Source organism: Sorex araneus, chromosome 3 (assembly GCF_027595985.1).
Source record: "Sorex araneus isolate mSorAra2 chromosome 3, mSorAra2.pri, whole genome shotgun sequence".
Lineage (NCBI taxonomy): Eukaryota > Metazoa > Chordata > Mammalia > Eulipotyphla > Soricidae > Sorex > Sorex araneus.
In genome coordinates, this window is record NC_073304.1 from 152,681,893 (window position 1) to 152,706,256 (window position 24,364).

General features: G+C 45.1%; 1 protein-coding gene across 4 annotated transcripts in view; it reads right to left on the reverse strand.

The window, feature by feature from the left end:
• Window positions 1–24,364, reverse strand: part of RPRD2 (regulation of nuclear pre-mRNA domain containing 2) — an 82,472-nt gene that overhangs the window by 22,560 nt on the left and 35,548 nt on the right. For 2 of the 4 annotated variants that reach the window (XM_004618067.2, XM_055132556.1), the window contains 5 exons: window positions 5,927–6,027; window positions 5,099–5,176; window positions 3,226–3,278; window positions 1,820–1,946; window positions 108–283 (listed from right to left, as the gene is read on the reverse strand). In XM_004618067.2, the coding sequence (XP_004618124.2) occupies window positions 108–283; window positions 1,820–1,946; window positions 3,226–3,278; window positions 5,099–5,176; window positions 5,927–6,027 (535 nt within the window). The remainder of the gene's footprint in view (window positions 1–107; window positions 284–1,819; window positions 1,947–3,225; window positions 3,279–5,098; window positions 5,177–5,926; window positions 6,028–24,364) is intronic. The other 2 variants (XM_012934904.2, XM_055132557.1) reach the window with 1 other exon arrangement.

Genomic DNA, 24,364 nt, shown 5'->3' on the forward strand with positions numbered 1-24,364 from the left:
TTCCATCCAGAGGAACTCCGGGAAGTGGAGATGACAGGGCGCACCCTTACATAATCAGATAATGTTGACACACAGTAAGCAATTAACACACTTTAATCATTACTTACATTAGCCACCACTTTCACTTCTTTGTACTGTGCTTCATAGAAAATTCCAGCATTTTCCAGTGCTTCTGTGAGTGAGGGCCCATTTTTCACTTGCTTATCTAATCCATTCACAAATTCCTCCAGCTTAGAGCTCGCCTCTTCGAATTCTTTGGAGAACTTCTTTCCACCTGTCTTATCTAAGAAAATAACAGAGGAAGAATTAATTCCAGAATAAACGAGAAAGACGAGAAAGGTTCGGAAGAAAGTGCCTCTCTCGATGACCCATGTGCCTGCTCTTGCTCCCTGAATGCGAGTGGAGCGTCCACACAGGGCAAGGGAACCGGACCTGGCCAGAGGATCGTGGGCATGATGGTGGAGGAAAGGGCAGATAACATGCCCATCAAAATCTCTTATTTTGGTTGCTTTTGTTCTGTTTTATGGATCATACCCTGCAGTGCTCACTGCTCACTCCCAGCTCTGTGCTCAGAGGACCATATGTGAACCTGGGGGTCAAGCTGGGTCGAGAAGATGCAAGGTTAGCATTATCACTCTCCAAGGGGTTGTGGGGGTGGGGCAGGAGAGTAACTCGAAAACCTGGTGAGTGTGTGGGGTTGGAACACTATGTGCCCGGGCTCTATTACTAATAGTACTCAAAGTCATGGCATCCATATACAAATTCAAAGAAAGGAAAAGGGTCACCAAAACACAAGAATCATGAAACACCTTAGTAGAATAATCCAAGTGAACCTGAAGAATGAAAAAAAATTGTACCATGGAGAGGCTGGAGCAACAGTACAGTGGGGCGGGTGCTTGCCTTGCACGTGGCTTGCCTGGCCAGGTCCCCAAAGCACCACCAGGAGTGATCCTGGAGCATACAGTCAGGGTAAGCCCTGAGCATACCTGGGTGTGCCCTACCTCCCCCAAATTATACCACAAAGGCACCTATGACAAAAGTTGACAGCTTTCCACCGCCACAAAATTGAAGCCACACTGTCAATGAAGAAGAGTGTGGAGGGGGCTGGAGCGATAGCATAGCAGGTCGGGCGTTTACCTTGCATGTCTCCGACCTGGGTTCGATTCCCAGCATCCCATATGGTCCCTCAGGCACCGCCAGGAGTAATTCCTGAGTGCAGAGCCAGGAATAACCCCTGTGGATCGCCAGGTGTGACACCCAAAAAGAAAAAAAAAGTGTGAAAAAAAAAGAGAAAAAGAGTGTGACGAGGGGCTGGAGCAATAGTATTGTGGGTAGGGTGCTTGCCTTGGCATGGCGGACTTAGGTTCAAGCCCTAACACACCAGATGGTCTTGGGCCCCTCCGAGCACAGAGCAGGGAGCAAGCAGAGTAAGCCCAGAGCACTGCCCAGTGTTACCTCCCCCCAACCCCCGGAAAAAAAAAATACCATGATGAGGGGCTGGAACAGATAGTATAGCAGGGAGGGCGCTTGTCTTGCATGGCGGCAGACTTAGGTTTGATCCCCGGAATTCCATAGGGTTCCCTGAGCCCACCAGAAGTGATTCCTAAATGCAGAGCCAGGAGTAAGCCCTGAGCACCGCTGGGTGTGACCCAGAAACAAACCAACAAAAAAATTATACCACTGAAATCATTACCCACCAGAGTTGCCATAACTACTTCCTACAAATCAAAATTTTCATTATGAGGGAAGCCTGCTTGGTCACTTGCAAATGCCAGACCAGAGAACATGTGAGTGTCTCTGTGTAAGGATCTAGGGTCACCTTTCAAGCATTTGAGGGTCTCTGTGCTGCACACGTCCACCCGCATTGTTGACAGCTGCTTCTCCTTCAGTTCGATCTGCTCTTCAGAGCGTTTGTATAGCAACAACTCTTCAATGAGGGCCTGAGACTAAACACAGACACAGTCACGATTCATGAACATGCTAGACCAGAACACCTGCCACATTTCCTCATGACCTGGGAAAACAATCAATTCTCACATCAAAACTATTTGAGCTGTATGTAAAAAGCTGCTTTCCAGGGCCAGAGAGACGGTACAGGGGAAGGTGCTGCTTGTTCCAAATCTTAGGTCAGTCCCCTGAACACCACACCACCAGGCGTGGCCCAAAATTCTGGGTTCTTCTACTCCCATCTTTGCAAAAATACTCCTTTACCTTGGCTAGTAAACTGGTTTATGGACACAGATTTAAACCAAAAATAACAGACTCCTTATATCACCTTTAAATTTTGGGGGGGCGGGAGAGGCTAGAGTGGTAGTACAGCAGGGAAGGCACTTGTCTTGCACGTGGTCAACACATATTTAACCCTCAGCATTCCATACAGTCCATGAACCTTCCCAGCAGTGATTCCTTTTCTTTTTCTTTTTGCTTTTTCGGTCACACCTGGTGATGCACAGGGGTTACTCCTGTCTCATGCACTCAGGAATTACACCTGGTGGTGTTCGGCAGACCATATGGGGATGCTGGGAATCGAACCCGGGTCAGCCGTGTGCAAGGCAAACGCTCTACCTGCTGTACTAACGTTCCAGCCCCCCGAGGAGTGATTCCTGAGTGCAGAACAAGGAGCAAGTTCTGAGCACCACTGGGTGTGACCCGAAAACAAACAAATTTTTTTTTTTCTGTATGGGGAAACAGAAAAACAACAGGTTGTTTTCTTTCTTCCTTTTCTTTTCCTTTTTGGGTCACACCCAGCAATGCTCAGGGGTATGACTCAGGAATTACTCCTGGTGATGTTCAGGGATATTTGATGCCAGGGATCGAACCTGGGTCACCTGCATGCAAGGAAAAAACTCTACCCACTGTACTATCACTCTGGCCCTGGTTGTTTTCTTTAAATTATAATTAAAGCCTTATTATGTTAACTAAGCAAATTAACTTCAGTGGAGCTTGTGAGAAACATAAACCCCTCAATGGGGTTCAAATAGAATTTAGCTATTGAGAGAATATTCTGGAAGATTATTATCTCCCATTAGAGGAATATATAAAACTTCAAGTAATCTGATTCTAATCTGGACTCTGTGATAACAATTCAAACATATTTATGTTTAACTGATGCACATCCCAATAAAGATAAATTTCAATGGACTTGTAAAAGAAACTAAGACAAAGGGGCAAATGATGTCTAGCATATTGCAATGTTTAACATGATAAACATATACCACAACTTACTCGAAATTCAGCAACTATCTTGGACTTGAGAGCAGCTTTTGGATTAGCGGACGCTGTTGGAATTAAACAAAAAGGTCATAAGAATATACACACAGTTTACTAAGATTCAGAGAAAGCATCAGTTCTAGCTTGAGGATGCACCTGATCTGTCTATGTCAAACATACACATTTAAATCATGACAGAATTCCTTAAATAACGGAATGTGAAATTTAAATATTCCCAACCATGGTAAACATATAGTATTTAGACAGACCTACTTACCTCCAACAAATCTTTTTTTTTTTTTTTTTTTTGCTTTTTTTGGATCACACCCAGAGATGCTCAGGGATCACTCCTGGCTCTGCACTCAGGAATTACCCCTGGCCATGCTCAGGGGGCCATATGGGATGCTGGGAATCAAACTCGGGTCAAGGAAAATGCCCTACCCGCTATGCTATCACTCCAGCTCCAACAAATCTTTAAATCATAAACTCTGATTGGGAGATACTGAGATACAGACCCTCATTTTTCCTGTCTGTGAATAAGAGGCTTGCAGTACCTCAAACTAAGAGTGCTCAGGAGTAAAACACCCATTTCGTCCTGAGCACTTCTGAAGAAAGTGACTGAAAACTATCAGCTCTACTCCTACGCATTCAGCTTTGGATTTTTCTGTCAACAATTCACAGAAAAGCAGCAAAGGAAAAAAAAATTTTGTTCTTTTCTTTTTGGGTCAGGCCTATCTGCTCATGGCTTACTCCTAGCTGTGTTCAGGGATCACTCCTGACAGGCTTGGGGGGACCATGCAGGATGCTGGGAACTGAATCCAGGTCCTTCACATACAAGGCCAAGCGACCTCCCACCTGTACCATCTCTGACCCCAAAATATTCTAAGTACACTAGAACTACTGTGGTTGAACTTTTAACTGCAAGGATGTCTTTCCCTGTTCTTATGCATGCAACTTAAGACGAAAAGGACGTCCAGGGACTCCTTTAGTCACGACAGTGGCATATGCTTGCCAAAGCCAAGCCATCCTAAGTGTCCCAGTTCTCACTGGTTTTACCTTGTGCCCTACACATAACCAAGTCTCTCAATATCCCTGAGTTTGGTCCACAACAGCCTATCACATATGGTATTCAAATCCCATGATCCCATGTTTGGCAACGTGATAAACATGGCAGGAGCTCCCTTAGACAATGAGTTTCTGGCCGGGATCTTCGGGCCTTGTCTACTCTGGCAGAGGGTATCATACCTCAGACCCGAAGGGTTTCAGAGCTCCCACAGAAATGCTGCTGCTGCTCCTTGTCCTGTTTTTTCTTTTTAAAGAACTATAGGGTTTTTTGTTTTGTTTTGGGGTCATACCTGGCCACACTCAGGGCTTACTCCTGGCTCCAAACTTAAGGTTGCTCCTGGCAGGCTCAAGGGACCATAGGTGTACCAGGCATTGAACCCAGGTCAGCCGCATGCAAGGCAAGTGCCTCGCCCACTGTCCTATGGCTCGGTCCCTCTCTTCTTCAGCTCTGCTGATTAATACCACTGCTCTCACTTCATAGGACTCTGACCCCAAGAGTTAGACTGAAACTGTCAAGTGCTGTTTTCCTTCTTGAATACCTCAACTATGCTAGAATCTTCACTCACTCAAACCCTTTTCCTGCATTTCTTCTATTTATAACTAAGTTGTTGAGTTTTGGGGTTTTGTTTTCTGGTTTTCACATTTTTCTTTTTAGAAGTGAACTCCAGGATGCAGGCTTAGTGTGAGTCAGTAGGAGCCTCCCAGGCCTAGGAAACCACAGGCTTGCCCACGGTTTATGCCAGGTTCAATGTCAAATGGTCTACATTTTCTTCTGCTCCCAAGAAAGGAGGTAATTTATATTAGCTGAGATTTTGTTCCTTACTTTGTGATTTCTTCCACTGCTTATTCGGTGGTTTGTTCAGATTTTCTTTCAGCTGCTTCTGAGTTTTGAAAGTGGTACCTGGAAAACATTTCAGGTTTTGCAATCTGGCATTATGGGAAGCTGTTCTGTCTGTCTACTTCCGTGGCACAGCTGTAGCACAAAATAAGGCAATCCAAGACTGTGTGCTGTTTCTTTCCTCTTTGTTCATTTTACAAAACAAGAATACCCACCAGACCTAAGCTTTCAGCTACACTTATTTCCTATAATCAATGAAATCACTGATGTTGAGACCAGTGAAAGACTGAAAAAATACCAGCTATGAATAATGTAAGAATGGAACAGCATCTTCAAAAATGCTGTTTTTAAAGTCACTGTCTAACCAAATGATAATCATGATATAAAATATCAACAGTTTCTATTCAAGAACCTGATTACGTGCATCTAGCATGCAGAAAAATTCAGTAACTTAAAAATACCACTTATAAAATTAAAATCAAGCAAATCTGATGAATGACAATACAGACTTAAAAGAACAGCTCAGTCAGAATGGAAACACTGCCTGAAACTTTCCCAACACTTATCATCAGATGACATCATGGCTTAATATGTGTTAGTCAATAAAAACAAAATCCAATTTTCCCCAAACCAATTCAACTTAAAATTTTAATTGCAAAAAGACAGACTTATTAAAAAAAAAAAAGCCCATTTTAAGCTAATATGGTCAGATCCAAAATTTTTATTATTATTTAAAGAACCAGATATCTAATATATGCAACTTAAGACTGGACAATTCTTGAATTTTTCTTTTAGAAATGAAAAGACACTTACTCAAAGCTTCTCTTAATGCCATAATCATTTCTTCTGGGTACACATTTCTATCTTCCCAGATTTTAAAGATTCGTTCTACAGACTTAGAAACAGATGGATCCCTGAATAAAGAAAAAAGTGAGAAAGACATACAATTGTTATCTTCTATACATCAACTGACAAAAGAAATGAATAAAAAGAACTCAGCTAAGTCATCATTTATCATCCCCTTCAAACATGTCTGTGAATCCTATAACATCAGATATAGATAAAGGATTGACTAGCATCAAGTACTAATATGAACAGGAAAGAAAACTGGATTTCCAAGATTTATTAGCTAGAATGGACAGACAAGCCTCCCACTCCCTGCCCCCTACCCTCCTCCCGTTTTTGGTCCATACAGTGTTTACTCCTGGCTGTGCTCAGGAAACAGTACAGGGTGCCATGGACAGAAGCCAGGTCAACCACACAGAAAGCAAGTGCCCCACCACTGTACTTTCACTCCAGCCCTGTAAACATTATTTTTAGTGACTATATTATTGTATGACTTTCATGTACTACCTGCCCAAGGCTGGACTGAGGTTGCTTCTGGAACTCCACAGACAGAATTCATGCTGCCATTGGTTTCTGTTTTGGTTTTTGTTTGTTTTGGGTTTTTTTTTGTTTTTGGGTCCCCCCTGGCGATGCTGGGGGGACTATGGAATGCTGGGAACTGAACCTGGGTCATCCACGTGGAAGGCAAATGCCCCGCCCGCTGTGCTATCGCTCCAGCCCCCATGCTGTCATTGGTTTCTTTGAGTTAAATTCTCTCTTCTTAACAATACCTAAGTGTTTTCTACACCACCCCCCTCCACCAAAACAGAACATCAGCCACCCCCCAAAGAAATAGCTGGCTCTCATTCCCATCTGTTTGCACCCTCAGTGCAACCACTTCTGCTTAAAAACTTAAAATACACATATAGTGGCTTCTCTGTTCCTGAATGGCCATGATCCCAGAGACACACAAACCAATCTCGGAATCCAGCGGCTTCTGGCAGAAATCCCTCTGGACTTAATTATTAAAATACCAGAAATCCAAAATCATCATCACTGTATTACTGTCACTGCCATCCCATTATTCATCGATTTGCTTGAGCAGGCGCCAGTAACGTCTCCACTGTGAGACTTGTTTTTTTTTTTTGCTTTTTGGGTCACACCTGGTGATGCACAGGGGTTATTCCTGGCTCTACACTCAGGAATTACCCCTGGCGGTGCTCAGGGGACCATATGGGATGCTGGGAATCGAACCCAGGTCGGCCGCATGCAAGGCAAACGCCCTACCCGCTGTGCTATCTCTCCAGCCCCTCCACTGTGAGACTTGTTGTTAACTGTTTTTGGCATATCGAATAAACCACGGGTAGCTTGCCAGGCTGTACTGTGTGGGTAAGATACTCTTGGTAGCTTGCTGGGCTCTCCGAGAGGGGCAGAGGAATCGAACCCGGGTAGGCCACGTGCAAGGCAAACACCCTACACTCTGTGCTATCACTCCAGCCCTCTTCCTTATCAGCAATAGAAAACAAATTATCTAATGATACCTTTTCATCAGGTCTGATTGTTGGGGGAAAACTCCAAAAAATAATAGTGGGTCTTCTGTCGAAAACTGAATGTAATCAAAGTTAAGAGAGAGTAAAGTGAAAATCATCTGCCACACAGGCAGGGTAGGGGGTGGGATAGGGGGTATACTGGTGTTCTTGGTGGTGGAACATGTGCACTGGTGGAGGGATGGGTGTTTGATCATGTGACTGAGGCTTAAAACTGAAAGCTTTGTAACTGTTCTCACAGTGATTCAATTAAAAAAAAAACAACATACATATTTACTAATTGGTGGGGGGAGTGTTGAGGCTCAGCTGACCTGCTCAGGGGTCACCCCAACAGTGCCAAAGACTGACCACAGGCCTCCCAGGGGCAAGGCATTTGCTCTGCTCCCTGAGCTTTCTCTAGCGCATCCTCCTCCTCAATTTGTAACGTTTTCTCCTTTTTGTGGGGATGGGGGTAGGAGCACTTTCCAGCAGTGCTCAAGGGTACCCAGCTGCGTGGGCCTGACAGAACACAATCACCACAGCTCTGCTGGAGTGTGTGCCAGGATGACAGCAAGGCCTCGACGTTCCAGCCCTCTGGGTCACCTCCTGCCCCCATATATTCTGTACATGTGCACGTGTTTACGTGCCAGAGATCAAACTGGAAGTCTTACGTATATGTAAAACACAGGCTGAACCCCTGAGCAGCAGTCCCAGCCTCTGGGAAAGATTTTTTTTTTTTGCTTTTTGGGTCACACCAGGCAATGCACAGGGGTCACCTCTGGCTCATGCACTCTGGAATTATTCCTGGCGGTGCTCGGGGGACCATAAGGGATGCTGGGAATCGAACCCAGGTTGGCCGTATGCAAGGCAAACGCCCTACTCGCTGTGCTATTGCTCCAACCCCTGGGAAAGATTTTTTAATCTCAAAAATTTCCAAGTAGAGGCTGGAGAGATAGTACAGTGGGGAGGGCACTTGCCTTGCACACGGCTGACCCAGGTTCAGGTTCAATCCCTGGCGTAGGGTTCCTTGAGCACCACCAGGAGTAATTCCTGAGTGCAAAGCCAGGAGTAAGCCCTGAGCACAACCGGCTGCTACACAAAAACAAAACAAAACAAAACCCAAGTATTTCAAATTGAGAAAGCAAAGTTGCCCAGATCCAAAATATCAATGATTTGACACCTTCTCTTCACCTCCTCCTTCTCTGTTGAATTTTAAAGCAAATTCAAGCTGCCATATCATTTTTACCCTACTCTAAACACAGTGTCCAAGAGCAGGAGACAGAACTCGATGGTCTACCGGCAAGGCAGACACAGGTAAACCTGAACTTGATTTCTGGTACCAAATGAGAGTACTGCTGGGAGCAACCCCAAGAACACCATCAGGGGAAGCCCTGAGCACTGCCAGAGACAGCCCCAAAACCAACACACCAGACAAATCTAACCTTTTTGTAACTACTGTCAAATAAAACGAATGGCAATTCTCTATAACTCCCTGGATGTCTAAAAGTTGTTATTTAAAATTGTTTGTGGGGCCAGCTATAGCACAGTGGTAGGGGTAGGGTGCTTGCCTTGTGCATGGCTGACATGAGTTCAATCCCCAGCATTCCTTACGCGCCCCCTACCCCAAGCACCACCAGCAGTGATCTCTGAGTGTTGAGCGAGGAGTAAGCCTGGAGGTATTACTTCGAAGTATGGCCCAAAAATAAAATAAAGCTGGTTTGTTTGAACTGGAATCCAAGGAACAGAACTTACCACATGTGATTATGTGGGGCTTTTGGGGGGTGGGAGTTTTGAGCTCCACAGGGCAATGCTCACCCACTGTACTATGGCTCCAGCCCAACACACTAGCTTTACAGTTTTCTATGGAGTCATGAATCATTTTCCTCCAGCCCCTGCATCTCCTCTGGATGACAAAGTCGCTCTGCCAACTTCACACAGCATCTCCTCAGGACAATGCTTGCTTCCCCTCCTTTAGCAGCTCCAGTTTAACCAACAGAGTAAGACAGCTACTCCTCTTGCAAATGACAGCTGTTTGCTCCCTAGTATTCTAGTGTTTCCTTTCTTTTCTCTTTGTTGGGGTGCTATCCCCAATAGTACACAGGGGCCCCAGTGCAGGAACTGAACCCAGAGAGAACCCAGAGTTTTCTCTGACCTTTTTTTCAATTTTAAATAAGATCATCACTTTCATAATGACTTTATATGCTAACATGATAGATCTTTCCCCATTTTTTTTTTTTTTTTGCTTTTTGGGTCACACCCAGCGATGCTCAGGGGTTACTCCTGGCTTTGCACTCAGGAATTGCTCCTGGCAGTGCTTGGGGGACCATATGGGATGCCGGGGATCGAACCCAGGTCGGCCGCGTGCAAGGCAAACGCCCTACCCGCTGTGCTATCGCTCCGGCCCCACTTTCCCCATTTTTATACTGGATCCCTTTTGTCAGTCTGTTCTTGGGCCTCATCTTCTGGTGTTCAGGGCTGCTCCTGACAGTGCGGGGAACCATGTGCCCCTGGGAGAGAACCTGGGTCTCTGACATCTGACATGAGCTATCACCCCAGCCCTACACCGTATGAGGCTTTTTTGTTTTAGGGCCACACCCAGCTGTGCTTAGGGCTTACTCCTGACTGCACCTGGGTCACTCCTGGCAAACCCAGAGGGCCATATAGGATGCCAGGGACTGATTGACCCAGGGTCAGCTGCATGCAAGGCAAATGTCCTCACTACAATTATATAACAGAACTTTAGTTACAGTGTCCATGGTTTATTTTTCCAGAGTAAATTTAGATTAATGTTAACTTCCCAAAGAGAAATTTGGCATTTTTAATTAAAATGCTTACCTTTTAATTTTAATTAGGTAACTGGAGAATATCTCTGAACAGTTGTAATTATTAACACTTTTTTTTTTTTGTGGTTACTTTATTTTTGGTCCACACCCAGCTGTGCTCAGGGCTCTGTACTCAGGGATCACTCCTGGCGGGGCTCAGGGGACCATAGGTGGCTCTGGGGATCAAACCTGGTAGGAATGTGCAAGGTCAATGCCTTCCTTGCTCCAGTCCCACATAATTCTTTATAGAGTAAGAAATCACTCATGACTTTGTAGTCAACATTCCCAAATACAACCTACTTGTAATGGTCTCATATATTTCTTTTAAGGCTATTCTTAGCTGTTCCATGTATTTTATTTCTAGTATGACTCACCATTTCTTGCAACGCTAACCCTCAGAGTGAGCTGCTCAGATGATGATCTTAGTCTGTTTCTCTCGGTATAGCTTTCTAGGGTTTGTCTGTCCTGGAAAATAGCTTTGCTTTGTATACAAAGCCTGTAGATATGCGGAACTTTATCTAAATACACAATGTTAGTTTGTGTCAGTACAACAAAAATACTTTTCATACCTTCTTTGTTGCCTTTGCTGTTGCTATTGAGAAGTCTGGTGTCAGTGTAAATGGCCTGTGATGGGGCTAAAGTGATAGCACAGCCGGTAGGGTGTTTGCCTTGCACGCGGCCGACCTGGGTTGAATTCCCAGCATCCTATATGGTCCCCTGAGCACCACCAGGAGTAATTCCTGGGTGCATGAACCAGGAGTAATCCCTGTGCATCGCTGGGTGTGACCAAAAAAAAAAAAGGCCTGTGATCTTTCCTTATTCTTGGCTCCTTTATTATACATGTTGCTTTTGTGTGGGGGCCACAGCTGGCTGTGTTTAGGGGAGCAGATGAGGTACCAGTCAGTCACAGTGCAGGGCAAGTGCTCTATTCACTGTACTATCACTCTGAACCCTATTCAGTAGTAATTTTATTGTGGTGAAATAGAATTAAGACAAAAATTGCCATTTTAACCATTTTTATAATGCAAAGAAAATTAATTCAAAAAATACAAGGTCAGAGTAATAGGACCATAGGGAGGGCATTCATCCTGCACATGCCAACCTGTATTCAATCCCTGGCACCCACTCAGGGTCCTCCAAGCTCACCAAGAATAAGCCCTGAGTTGAGAGCCAGGAGTTAGCACTGAGCACTGCCAGATGGGGCCCAAAAGCAGAAACAAACAAATTTTAATTAAAATGCACAACCTCAATGGCACTGATTATACTCAAGATGTAGTATGTACTCCATCACCATATTTTTCCAGAGTTTTCATTAATTTAAACAGAAACCCTGTACTTATTAAGCAACAAAACCAGGACTGGAGAAACAGTACAGGAGTCAAAGAACGTGCCTTGCACCCCGCCTATTCCAGTTTGAATTCCCAGGACCACATACGGACCCTGATAACCAACAGGTGTCACTCCTGAGCACAGAGCGAGAAATAAATAGCCCCTGAGTCCCAGGCATGCCACCCCACAATAAAGAAATAAATTCCATCACCCTTGTCCTTTAAGTCCTGGTAACTTCTGATCTACTTTCAGTCTCTTGGGGTTTTCCTATTCTAAATAATGTGTATGAGTTGGACACAGAGATAGTGTAGTGGGCAGGGCAATTGCCTTGCATGCACCTAACCCAGCTCAGACCCCTGGAATCCCACATGGGATTAGAATACGAAGGTAAGTAAAAGTGCTTTTAGGAGTGATCCCTGAGCACAGTACTAGTTATATGTGCTTGGACATATGATGCCTTGGACCCATCACTGTGGTATTCCCCCCAAAAAAATCCAATTTATTTAAGTAGAATTACAGAACATTTGTCTGATATTGGCCCACCACTGTGGCTCCCCCTGCCAATAAACAATCAAACTGATGTAAGTAGAATCACAGAACATTTGTCCTGTATCTAATTTATCTGAGTATTTTTCAGTGCTTACTCATATGCATCATATGATTCCTTCATTTCTTTTAAAAACATTTTTCATCTTGACTATTTCTAAGTGTACAGTTTGTAATGTTAAGTACTGTCATGCCATTGTGCATTCTTTACAACTCTTTCCACCTTGCAAAACATTTTTATTCATTAAACCTCTCCCCAAAGACCCACAACCATTATTTCCCAATGCCCTGTGACTTGGACGTCTATAATTCTTTCATGTAAGTGAGTGGGGTTATACAATTCCTGTACTCTTGATGGACTGATTTGATTTAGCAACATTTCTTGAAGGTATATTTGTGTTGTAGAATTGTCAGAATTCTTTACTTTTTTGTGGAAGAACAGTGATCAGAGGCTATTCCCAGTCTGGTGCTCAGGAGTTGCTCCTGCAGCTCCTGGGGGACCAGGTGGTCAAGGGGATAGAGCTGGGATCTCCTGCATGCAAAATGTGCGCTCCAGCCCAATGAACTCTCTAGCCCCAACAATTATTTCTTATTTAATAAGAGTAGAGTCCTCCAATTTCTTTTTATTTGACTTGGATTTTTAAAAATTTAGAGGTGGGGGACCGGAGAAATAGTACATTGGGTAAGGTACTTGCTTTGCATGCAGCCGACTCAAGCTTGATCCCCAGCATCCTATATGGTCTCCCAAGAACCACCAGGAGTGATTCCTGACCGCAGGTCCAGGAGTAACCCCTGCATATTGCTGGATGTGGCCTGAAACCCCAAAAGGGGGCCTAACCCCTTATGACTTTGTTTAATGGCCCCAGAAATCAAATCAGGTCTTCTACATATGAGGCAAATGCTTAACAACTGAGCTACCATCAACAGCCCTACGCCCTCCAATGTCTATAGTTTAGAAATTCTCATAAAACCAAATTTTTTTAAAATAAAATAAGCGCTAAAATCTAAAAAAAGCACTTTTACTTACCTTAGTATTCTAAGGGCTCTGTTTTAGCTATTACTATTCATAAGCTCAACTACAGAATGTGCAATTACCACACAATTATAAGCTTTATTATTTAACTTTTAAGTAACCCCTGAAAAAAAAAGCCTGACCTCACAGAATGGCTAGGGTGTTAAATAGTGCCGTCCTTTATTAGCAACTCACCTTTCTACCACTGAAACAGCAAGGAATTAACAATAAACTCCAAGAACCAAACTCACAAGAGCAAAAGCAAAGATGAATGACCAGGGGTCAGAGTTCAAATAAACAGAACGGAAAGTGGGCCCTGGTGCCATAGTTCACATGGGAAATATCTTTATCAGTTTCTTATTTCTGGGATCTAAGCAAAAATGCATATTGAAGGTTCTGCATAAATGTTTACTGACTGGAAAACTAAGTAGCAGATCAATGTCGTGAGGCCATTCGCACTCCAGCTCAGGAACTGGGGACAGTTAGTACTTAGCAAAGTCTCAACTCAGGGTCTGGGAACAATCAGTAGTCCAGCAAAGTGTCAGCCCAGGGACTGGAGATATTCAGAACTCCAGCAAAGTCGCAGAGTTCAGAGACTGGGGACAGTCAGCACACCAGCAAAGTAGCAGAGCTCAGAGGCCAGAGCACAGTGGGTAGGACACCAACCTGGTTTCCATCCCTAATACTACATATGGTCTTCCCTGCCAAGAGTGATCCTGGAGCACAGAGCCAGGAGCAAATCCTAGGTACCACTGGACTTACAAAACACAAAAATAAACAATATCAACAAAAGACATTTATGCTGACACATGCCAACAAGTTATGACATATGTCATCACTGCAAGAGTACTTTTCTGGTAATGTGCTAAACACTTTTAGAAATGTGCAGATCGAAGACAGATACTCAGAGGGTGCAAAGAAATCAGGAAGACGGTCAGGGGAGGTAGCAGTAGCTCCCAGGCTGGAGTACAAATGAACCGCCAGGCACCTTGCTGGAGAAGCAAAAGCTGGGTGACAGAAGTAGCAACAAAAAGCCTTGGATCAATGACATGATAATGCAACCTGTTATGTGCCATGGTAAGAAAACAAAGCATAATGAGAAGCAAGAGGAAGAATCTGGTCATCTAGACCAGGACAAAGTTACCCAGGATGGGACGTTTCATTCTCCAGTGACAGGTTTTAGGCACACCTGGCACGCTAGGGGGTGGTGCTGGCTAAGGAGAATATTTCTGGAGAATCCCTAATCTTTCAGGAAGGTGAAGTTGATAACTGAGCAAGCCCTATATAGTGCTTCTCAGTAACTGGGAACAGTTTACTATTAGAAGGCTGATTTGTTCTTCCTTGGTCTAATTTAAAAAAAAAAAAAAATTTTTTTTTTTGGTTTTTGGGTCACAGCTAGTGGTGCTCAGGGCTTCTGGCTGTTCACTCAGAGATCACTCTGGTGGAGCTCAGGAGACCAAATGGGGTGCTGGGGACAGAACCCAAACTGGCCACATGCAAAACAAGTGTGTTACCTTCCGTATCTCTCCAGTGACTGTTTTCTTAACTTCAAAAATCATTTTAAGTTACAGTGGGTTGGTACTTGCCTTGCGCATGGCCCATTCATATTTGGTTCCTGACAATATATATGTTGCCATGAGTGATCACCTAGCCCAGAGCTAGTAATAAGCCCTGAGAACCACTGGGCATGCCACCCCTAAACATCCCCATAAAAATTAAAAATGTTTTATTAGCAGGGTCAGAGCAGTACAGTAGGCACTTGCCTTGCATGCATCGGACTCAAATGAATCCTAGCACTCCATATAGTTCCCTGAGTCTGCCAGGAGTGATCCTTTTTTTTTTTAAAAAAAAATTATTTCAGGAGTAATCCTTGAGTGACAAGAATAAGCCCTGAGCACTGCTGGGTGTGGCCCCGGAAAATTTTAATACCTAGAATGCAAAAATAATTGTTCATTTTTTCCAAGTCTTAACTCTGTATAGAAGAATCCTATCAGGGGCCAGAGAGATAAAATACAGTGGGTGGAGGTACTATCCACTAACCGCGTGGCACCATGCAGCTGACCCTGGCTCAATCCTTTAATTCCAGATGGTCCCCCGAGCACCACCAGGACTGATTCCTGAGTGCAGAGCCAGGAGTAATCCCTGAGCGCTGCTGGGTATGCACCCTCCCCAAAAAACAAAGGGAAAAAAGAGAAAAGAATCCTATCATGATGGGTCAGAGAGATGCTCAAAGGGCACATTTTGCCTGTGGCAGGCCTAGATTTAATCCTTGGCACCAAATGATTCCCTAACCCTCACCAGGAGTAGCCCCTGAGCACTGTATGAGGCATAACCATTGGGCAACACACCCCTGTCACTCCTATGTAATATCAGTATTTTGTGAGAATGACTAACTGTTCCATGTAACAGACATTCAATAGTTTTGTCTGCTGTCTGGTATTCTAGTGTGCCATAATTAACCCAATTTGGAAAACCCCTAGTTATTTTATAATCTTTTTAGTGGCAGAAATTGAATCCAGGGCCTCATACCTGGAAACCTGCATGTTTTTTGGAGAGGACGTGGAGGAACACTACCAGCAGTGCTCAAGGGCTACTCCCAACTCTGTGCTTAGGGGACATGCACTGCCAGATCAAATCAAGATTCCTGCAGCAAAGCCTGCACTCAGGCCGCTGGGCTCTCTAACCAGCCCAGAACCCAGCCCCTGTCCTGCAGCTCTGCATAGCCCCCCTTCTCTCATCCTCATTAACAGAACAATGGTGCTATGAGAACTGTCTTCTAATCTCTCCACACACATTTGTAAATGTCCCTGGGTCTGGTAAAAGTCTACAGGCGATACAGTAAGATCATACACAGAACAAATGGGGTGTTTCTGTTTGTTTTGGGGGGATCCACACCTGGTGATGCTCAGGGTAATGTTACCCTTGGCTCTACACTCAAGAATTACTCCTGGTGAGTTTGGGGTGTCAGGGACAAGATCCTGGTGGCCTGAGTGCAAAGCAAATGCCCTACTCACCGTGCTAGCTCTCTGGAGCAGAACCAATGGCTTTAAATTGAGTTGGCTTTAGGGCCCAAGAGACAGTACAGGGGCTAAGGACTGTTTGCCTTGCATGCAGCCAACTTGGGTTTGATGTCCACATGTCAAAGCACCCCCAAGCAACACCAGGGGTCACTCATGAACAAAGAACCAGAAATAGCCCCTAAGCACTCATGGGTTTGGCATAAAATATGAGAAGCCAGGGACTGTTTCTCTCACAACTCCTCATGCTAGCAAACTACAGTGTCCCACCGTGGCACAATCTTGCGTGTGAGATTCGAGGCTTCCAAAGACACCCCCTCTGGGGATGGGCACCGCCTCTGAATGTACTGTCTGGCTCCAACCTCCCTGGCCCCACTTCTGGCTTGACTTTATGAAACTGGAGGCAGTCAAGGAACTGTCCCCTCAGTGACCTGAGGGTGACCCTGAGAGGCTGGGGAGTTTGGCTGCTTTCTGGCAGTTCAGTTCTCCACTGTACCACACAGGCAGAGATCCTGGCAGTGCTCTGGCATGCCTCTGCCCCAGCAGTTCCCAGAGCATGCTCTCTGGGCCATTTCTGCCACCACACGAGCCATCCACCCTGCCTTCCTCTCAGTTTAAGTGGGGCGGGGACACGCTTCCTACTGGCCCATAACAGTTTCAAGTTCCACCATACTCTCTAGAGCATAGATACTTATGGTTGGTTTTTCAACCTACTTAGCAACTGCTTATACTAAATTTCCTCTATTTGAAAAAAAAAAAAAAAAAAAAGAACAACAGCCCCCCCATCCCCACCCTACCCTGTGAATACAACTTATCCCCCCAACCCCCGCCCTGATATATTGTACTCCCTTCATACTTTCTGTACAATAAACGTCCCCAAACTCTAAATAAATAAATAAATAAATAAATTTCCCCTATTTGAATGACTGGTGTCCACCTATCTTCTGCCAAGAAGAACACTTGCTTTGCATGAGGCTGACCCGGTTTCAATCCCTAAGCACAGAGCCGAAATAAACCTTGAGCACTGCTGCGTATAGCCCCAAAACAACCAAACCGAGACTATCTTGCAGTGCCAGGGGCATAAGACAAGAGACTGACTGAATGCAGAAACAATGAAGAGTGCACCCATTCTCCTATGCCAGGTGAGAGGCTGCCAGTTCGTCTTAGCTGCGACCCCAGAAACAGGTGACCCTTCTACAGTCAAGCACCACATTTCTTTGAATCTTTATTTTGCTATTTAAATGGCCCGCTTGCACAGTGCTGAAGTCTGGTCTAGTGTCCTGAAGCACAGATGAGTGTGCCCTAAAGAGAAGATGCAGGTGACACAGACTAGTGAGGGTTAGTTATGTGCCACAAAATCAACATTAATCAATAAGCAGCATATCATAAAACATAAGCAACAGGTCGCTGGGAATAGACACATATACAAACAAGGTGACCTATTGCTTTGCTGATGAAAATGCTGCGGCCAGGAAGCCCTGGAGACTCCAACCAAGAGCAACGATTGCTGCCTCAGCATTCATGGCACCTTTATGTGATACAATTATTATGAATAACAAGAATCAACTATCTTTCCAGCACAAAGCATTAACACGTTCTCCTTTTGTTTCTGATGCGTATTTAAAATAATTTTACTATATTAATTGGAATATAGCAACCTTGAGAAACTCACATTAATTCTTTTCTTCCCTTTCTGTCTTTTGGATGGTCTACTCCTGGCTGGTTCAGGGGATCATATGTGGTGACGGGGACTGAATATGGGTCAGTCAGTCAAGTGCAAGACAAGTGCCTCCCCACTGCACTACTCTCTGGCCCCTTAATGTCAATTAATATATCTGTATAATCTTTTAGTTTCCAATAAATATATTACATTAACTGCAATTCATAACATTATTTTCCTTTTTCAATCCTTTATCTTTCCTGGGGAGGCTGGGGGTCCACGCCCAGGGTCGCTCAGGGGCTCGTCCCAGCTAGTGCCCATCAGACATTGTTCCTTGTGAAGCATAACCCCGTCCACCCACCAGCCACTCATTTGCATCTTTTTATTGCTTATTTTCCTTTCTGTTCTGGTCAGAAATTCCATTACAAAGTTGAACCGAAAAGGGCTGTGTGAACTCCATCCTTGTTTAAGTTCCTTTCAAACGCATGCTCGCATGCTCGTCCCTCCCTTCCCTTTTTCATCACTGTAGCTTTAATGCGGAGGGATTTGGTGAAGCGGGGTGGTGCACACTTTGTTCCCAGGCTCACTAGGATGGGCCGCAGCAGTCAAGGTTTGCTTCTGCTATCAGCAAAACAGTAGACAAAACTTCTAGAAGGGCCTGAGAAATAGCACAGCGGGGAAGGAGTCAAACTGAGTATGATCCCTGAGTACAGAGTCAGGAGTAAGCCCTGAGCACTGCTGGGTGTGGCCCCAAAACAAACAAAATTAAAAAAAAAAAATCTAACAGATCTGGCAAGGGAATGTGACCTAGAACCCCCAAAACCAGCATGGCCCCATTAGCACTTTCATCTTCACAGGGGCCTGAGTTTGAACCAAAGTGCAAACTTGTATAAACAAGGTGCAAGTGTTTGCACTCTCACATGGCACAAATGGAGAAGGCAAGGGACTGGAGAGCGAGTATAAGCGATAAGGTGATGCCTTGCATGGGGTTGGTATCCTTTGATCCCCAGCGCCACTTATGGTCTCATACACCACTAGGAGTGACCCCGAGCACAGAGCCAGTACTAGCCCTAGTATGACCCAACATCCTGCCTCCTCCAACAAAGTATAGCTCAGGGGTAAAGCAGATGCCACACAAGCATGATGTCCTGGGTTTCAGCCCCGGCACTGCCAAAGGAGGAGAGAGAAGGAAAGGGAGAAGTAAGGGAAAGAAGGCGGAGTAAGTCGAGGGATGGGGGAGGGGGAGGGATTGACAAATAAAATGCTTGTCGGGTTTCCTAAGTTTCCTTCATACAAGTACTAACTTCCCTAATCGGATTCTGGTACATTCTCTAGCTTAGGACAGCTCAAAAGAATTCGCATGTGGACATCAACAGTCACTGCCTAACGCACACTCCCGTCACTGTGCAGTCAGCACTGGGCCCCTAAAAAAGCTCTTTTTCCTTTTGACTTTGTGGGTCACACTTGGTGATGCCTGGGGGGTTACTCCTGACTCTGCACTCAGGAATTACTCCTAGTGATGCTCAAGGGACCATATGGGAAGTCAGGGATCGAACTTGGGTTGGCCATGTACAAGGCAAGTGCCCCACCTGCTGTACTATTGCTCCAGGTTCACCAGAGCTCTCTTCATCTGACAGAACAGAGGCTCATGTCCGTAAAAACTCCTGTTTTCTCTCGATGTGGCAATCATCATTCTACTTCCTCTATGAATGTTACTATTTTAGATACCCTCATTACCTTGTTTATAAGTAGTTCTGCTCCTTTATCACTTCCTTCCTTCCTCCAGCCCTCCCTCCCTCCTCCATAAAGGGCTTTATGTTGCCCTTCTAGAAACTTAGTTCATCAGATCCGGAGCAATAGTACAACAGGTAGAATATTTGCCTTGCATGTGGCCAACTCGGCTCAATCCCCAGCACCACACAGGGTCCATCCCCGAGCTCCACCCCCAAAAATAAGTTCTAAGGCTTGCTGCTTCCCATCTCTACACATACTCTGAGGCTGTGGTTAGAGCAAGGCTTCATACATGGGAGAGCTGATGACAAGGATTGGAAGGAAAAAAGAAATTTGATTAGAGATGTTTGGTTTGGTTTTGGGATCACACCTGCCCAGTGCTCCAGTTCTACTCTGGCTCTGCACTCAGGAATCACTCCTGACGGCAGTGAGGCTTAAGGGACCCTATTCAGTGCCAGTGATCAAACCGGGTCTGCTGCCTGCAAGGCAAGCATCTTACCCTCTGCACTCTCTCTTGCCTTTGAGGCAGTTTTATTTATTATCAGTATCCTCATCTATAAAATGAGGACAATAATCCTTTACCCCAATTATTGTTAATAGTCCAGGAATACATTCACTCATGGATGAGGCTCTCTAAGTGTGTGGAGAGTGGCGTGAGCATGGCAGTGATTGAGTTCTGGAGGGTTTTGGTTGCCAGGGCTGGCTTGGTTGAGGTGGGGAGGGGAACTCACCCGCTCCCCTCCAGGTTGCCCTGGATGAAACAGCCTGGCACGGGGCCTGGAGGCATGTCTATGGTGTATCATATATAGCTAGTTTCTTTATAAGAATGTTATCAGTTCCAAAGTATTCCTCCTCCTGCTTTTTTTTTTTTTTTTTTTTTGCTTTTTTGGGTCACACCCAGCGATGCTCAGGGGTTACTCCTGGCTCTGCACTCAAAAATCACTCCTGGTAGTGCTTAGGGGACCATATGGGATGCCGGAGATTGAATCTGGGTTGGTCGTGTGCAAGGCAAATGCTCTACTTGCTGTACTATGGCTCCGGCCCTATTTCTTTAAAATATGTATTAATAACTAAGGGCACAGTTACAGTACAGAGGGTAGGGCACCTGCCTTGCATCTGGCCAACTGGGTTCACTGAGCCCTCCCAGAAGTGATCTATGAGTGTAGAACCAGGAGTAACCCTCAACACCACCAGTATGACCCAAAACCAAAAATCAAATTACCTTGGGGGACTGGACTTGCTGTAGCAAGTAAGGCATTTGTCTTGAACACTGCCAACCTGGGTTCACTTTCAGGCACTCCACAGGGTCCCCTAAGTCCTCCCAGGAGTGAACCCTCTGCACAGAGCTAGGGGTAAGACCCAAGCACTGCTGGTATGGCCCAGCACTGTCGTAGCACTGTCATCCCGTCTCCATTGTGAGACCTGCTGTTACTGTTTTTGGCATATCAAATACGCCACGGGGAGCTTGCCAGGCTCTGCCATGTGGGCAGGATACTCTCGGTAGCTTGCAGGGCTCTCCGAGATGGACAGAGGAATCGAACCCAGGTCAGCCTCATGCAAGGCAAACGCCCTACCCGCTGTGCTATCGCTCCAGTCCTGGTATGGCCCACAAACAAACAAAATATTAAAATATTACCTTGGGGGCCCAGGGAAATAGTTCAAAGGGCTGGAGGGCATTGTGTGAGACCCAAAGTTAGAACCCAAGCACTGTCCCAAGTACCATTATGTCTGGACACTGCCACATCCCTGGCCCAAGCACTGAACCACTGGGCCTGCATAAAGCCAAGTGGTACCAGGAATGACCCCTGAGCACTGTTACGGAGTCCCTCCAAAGAAAACCATCTTAGGGCAACAAAACTAATCCGAGTAGAAGAGTACAGGCCAAGCTTGGCCCGAGTCCCATACCAAGCACCACATTGCCCCCTTAACATTGCCAGCTTGGTCCCTATCAAAAAAAAAAGAAGGAAGGAAGGAAGGAAGGAAGGAAGGAAGGAAGGAAGGAAGGAAGGAAGGAAGGAAGGAAGGAAGGAAGGAAGGAAGGAAGGAAGGAAAGAAGAAAAGAAAGAAAGAAAGAAAGAAAGAAAGAAAGAAAGAAAGAAAGAAAGAAAGAAAGAAAGAAAGAAAGAAAGAAAGAAAGAAAGAAAGAAAGAAAGAAAGAAAGAAAGAAAGAAAGAAAGAAAGAAAGAAAGAAAAGAAAGACCTTGAGCCCAAGATGGTAGGTCAGGTTGACAGTACAGCTGGTAGGGTGTCTGCCGTGCACGCAGTCAACCTAGACCTGGTCCCCGAAGCACTGCCAAGAGTGATCCCTGAATGAAGAGCTAGGATTAACCACTGCACATCTCTGGGTATAGTCCAAAACAAAAACCAAAAGAATGTAAGTCAGTAGCTGAGCATATGGTTCACGTGTATGTGAGTCTGTGGCTCAATCCCTACTAATCAACACACACAAAATTCTTTATTTATTTATTTATTTTTTTTGCTTTTTGGGTCACACCCAGCGATGCTCAGGGGTTACTCCTGGCTTTGCACTCAAGAATTACTCCTGGCAGTGCTTGGGGGACCATATGGGATGCCGGGGATCGAACCCGGGTCGGCCACGTGCAAGGCAAACGCCCTACCCACTGTGCTATCGCTCCGACCCCACACAAAATTCTTTAATTAACTGTTACATTAAACCACATTGAGGGTGGAAGGAGGACGGGGTGGGGTGGTGGGAGGGATGCTGGGACCACTGGTGGTAGAAAAGGGGCACTGGTGGAGGGATGGGCACTCGACCATTGTATGACTGAAATGCAAGCACGCAAGTTTGTAAGTCTGTAGCTGTACTTCACGGTGATTCACTAATAAAAAATTTAAAAAAAAACCACAAACACTGAGATCTGGGAGAGGTTGGATAGACGGTTCAGTGGGGAGGGCACTTTGCCCTGCACATGCCGGAGCTGGGTTCGATCCCCTGCACCACGCTAAGTTCCCCAATGCCCACCAAGAACAAGCCCTGAGCACTTCTGGGTAAAAATCAAACAAAACCAAACGCAATATTTTGACTTGGATTATAACAAATGTACAATTTATTGGAAAATTACTGTATCTCTCTTTTCTTTTTCTTCTGGAAGGGAAGGCACACCTGGCAATGCTTACGTGTTATTCCTGGCTCTGAACTCACGAATTACACTGGGACATATTGGAAGCTGGGTTGGCCTCAGGCAAGGCAAGTATCCTACCAACTGTACTATCGTTGCAGCCCTGAAGTTATTGTATTTTTAACATGACCAAATCATTCCCTTCAAAAATCACAAAGATATATTTTGTTTTGTTTCTTGTTGCATTTAGGAATTATTCCTGGTGGTGACTCAATGGGCCAGATATGGGATGCTGGGGATTGCAGCAGGCCAGCCATAAGCAAGGTAAATGTCATACCCAGTGTACTATCTCTCTGGCCCCAAGACCCATCTTTTTAAATATTCTTTAGTAAAGGCTTTATTTATAATTAAAAAAAAAATTTTTAATTAATCAATAATTTTCTTTACAAAAGTTTTATACTCTTCCTCTCTTTCTCTTCTTCCTTTTCTTTTCTTTCTTTATTTTGTGGCCATAGCCAGAAGTGCTCAGGCCTTTCTCTTGACTCTGTGGCAGGCTCAGGGGACCACATGGTGTGCCAGGATTGTAGCCAAGCCAGTCATGTGCAAATAAAGCACCCTACCCACTATATCACTCTAGCCCAACACACTTAATTCTTGGGTTTATTTCTTTAGTGAAGCCGAGGGGTTGAGGGAGCACTTATTGCAAAAGAAGTCTCGTTCTGATCCAGTCATGCAGCAGACACGGCTGCTTTTACGATAGAATGGAAGAGCTGAGTAGGGCAACAGAGATCCTGAGGCTGCTGGCATACTAACAGATTACATTATTAGGTCATATGTGACCATATCATATTACAGGTGATTCTCTGCAAACAATATCTCTCCTAACATGTTCTTATTTACTAGACATGGGTTCTCTGGTATGGTGGCAAACAGTAATGACAAAGGACATTCGTCTCAGGATGCTTTGGCTGCTCCACTGGTTAAGTCTGGCACTGGCTCGGGTTTCTGAAGCTATCCTTCACTTACTTAAGATGGTTTCAGAGAGGGGCTGGAGAGACAGTGGGCTTAAGGCCCTCACACTTCACGTGGCACCCCATATGGCCCATTGACCCACGTTCAGAGGCAGAAGTGAGCCCTGAGGATCATCAGGTAGAACAAAAAACTCCCCATAACCCCCCTCCCCCCACCATCACCAATTTTAATATACTGAGGTGGTGATAGTACAGTGGGTAGGGTTCTTGCTTTACACACAGGCAATCTAGACCTAGCTCTTCACTCAGAGATCAGAGCTTAGGGGACCCTTGGCAGTGCTTAGGGGGACCAAACTCAGATTCAATCCACAGCATCTTATATCAGTCGGTCCCCTAAGCATCACCAGGAGTGATCCCTCAGCATGGAGCCAGAAGTAATCTCTGACTGGGTGTCGCTCAAAAATAAAAATAAAAATTTTCTTTTTTAATACAAAGGAGTAAAAATATATTCAAAATTAAAAATCTTACTGACAAACATCAGTTCTATACAAAGCAATCATCAGGATGTTCTCTTTTTTTGTTTTGCAGGGCCCACATACGGCATTGCTTGGGTGCCCGGTAGGAGTCTGGGCTGAAACCTGGGGCCCTGTGGATGAAATACACACTCCAGCCATATGAGCACACCCCTCCTTCTTCTGTTTTTTAGGCCACACTCAGTGGTGTGCAGGACTC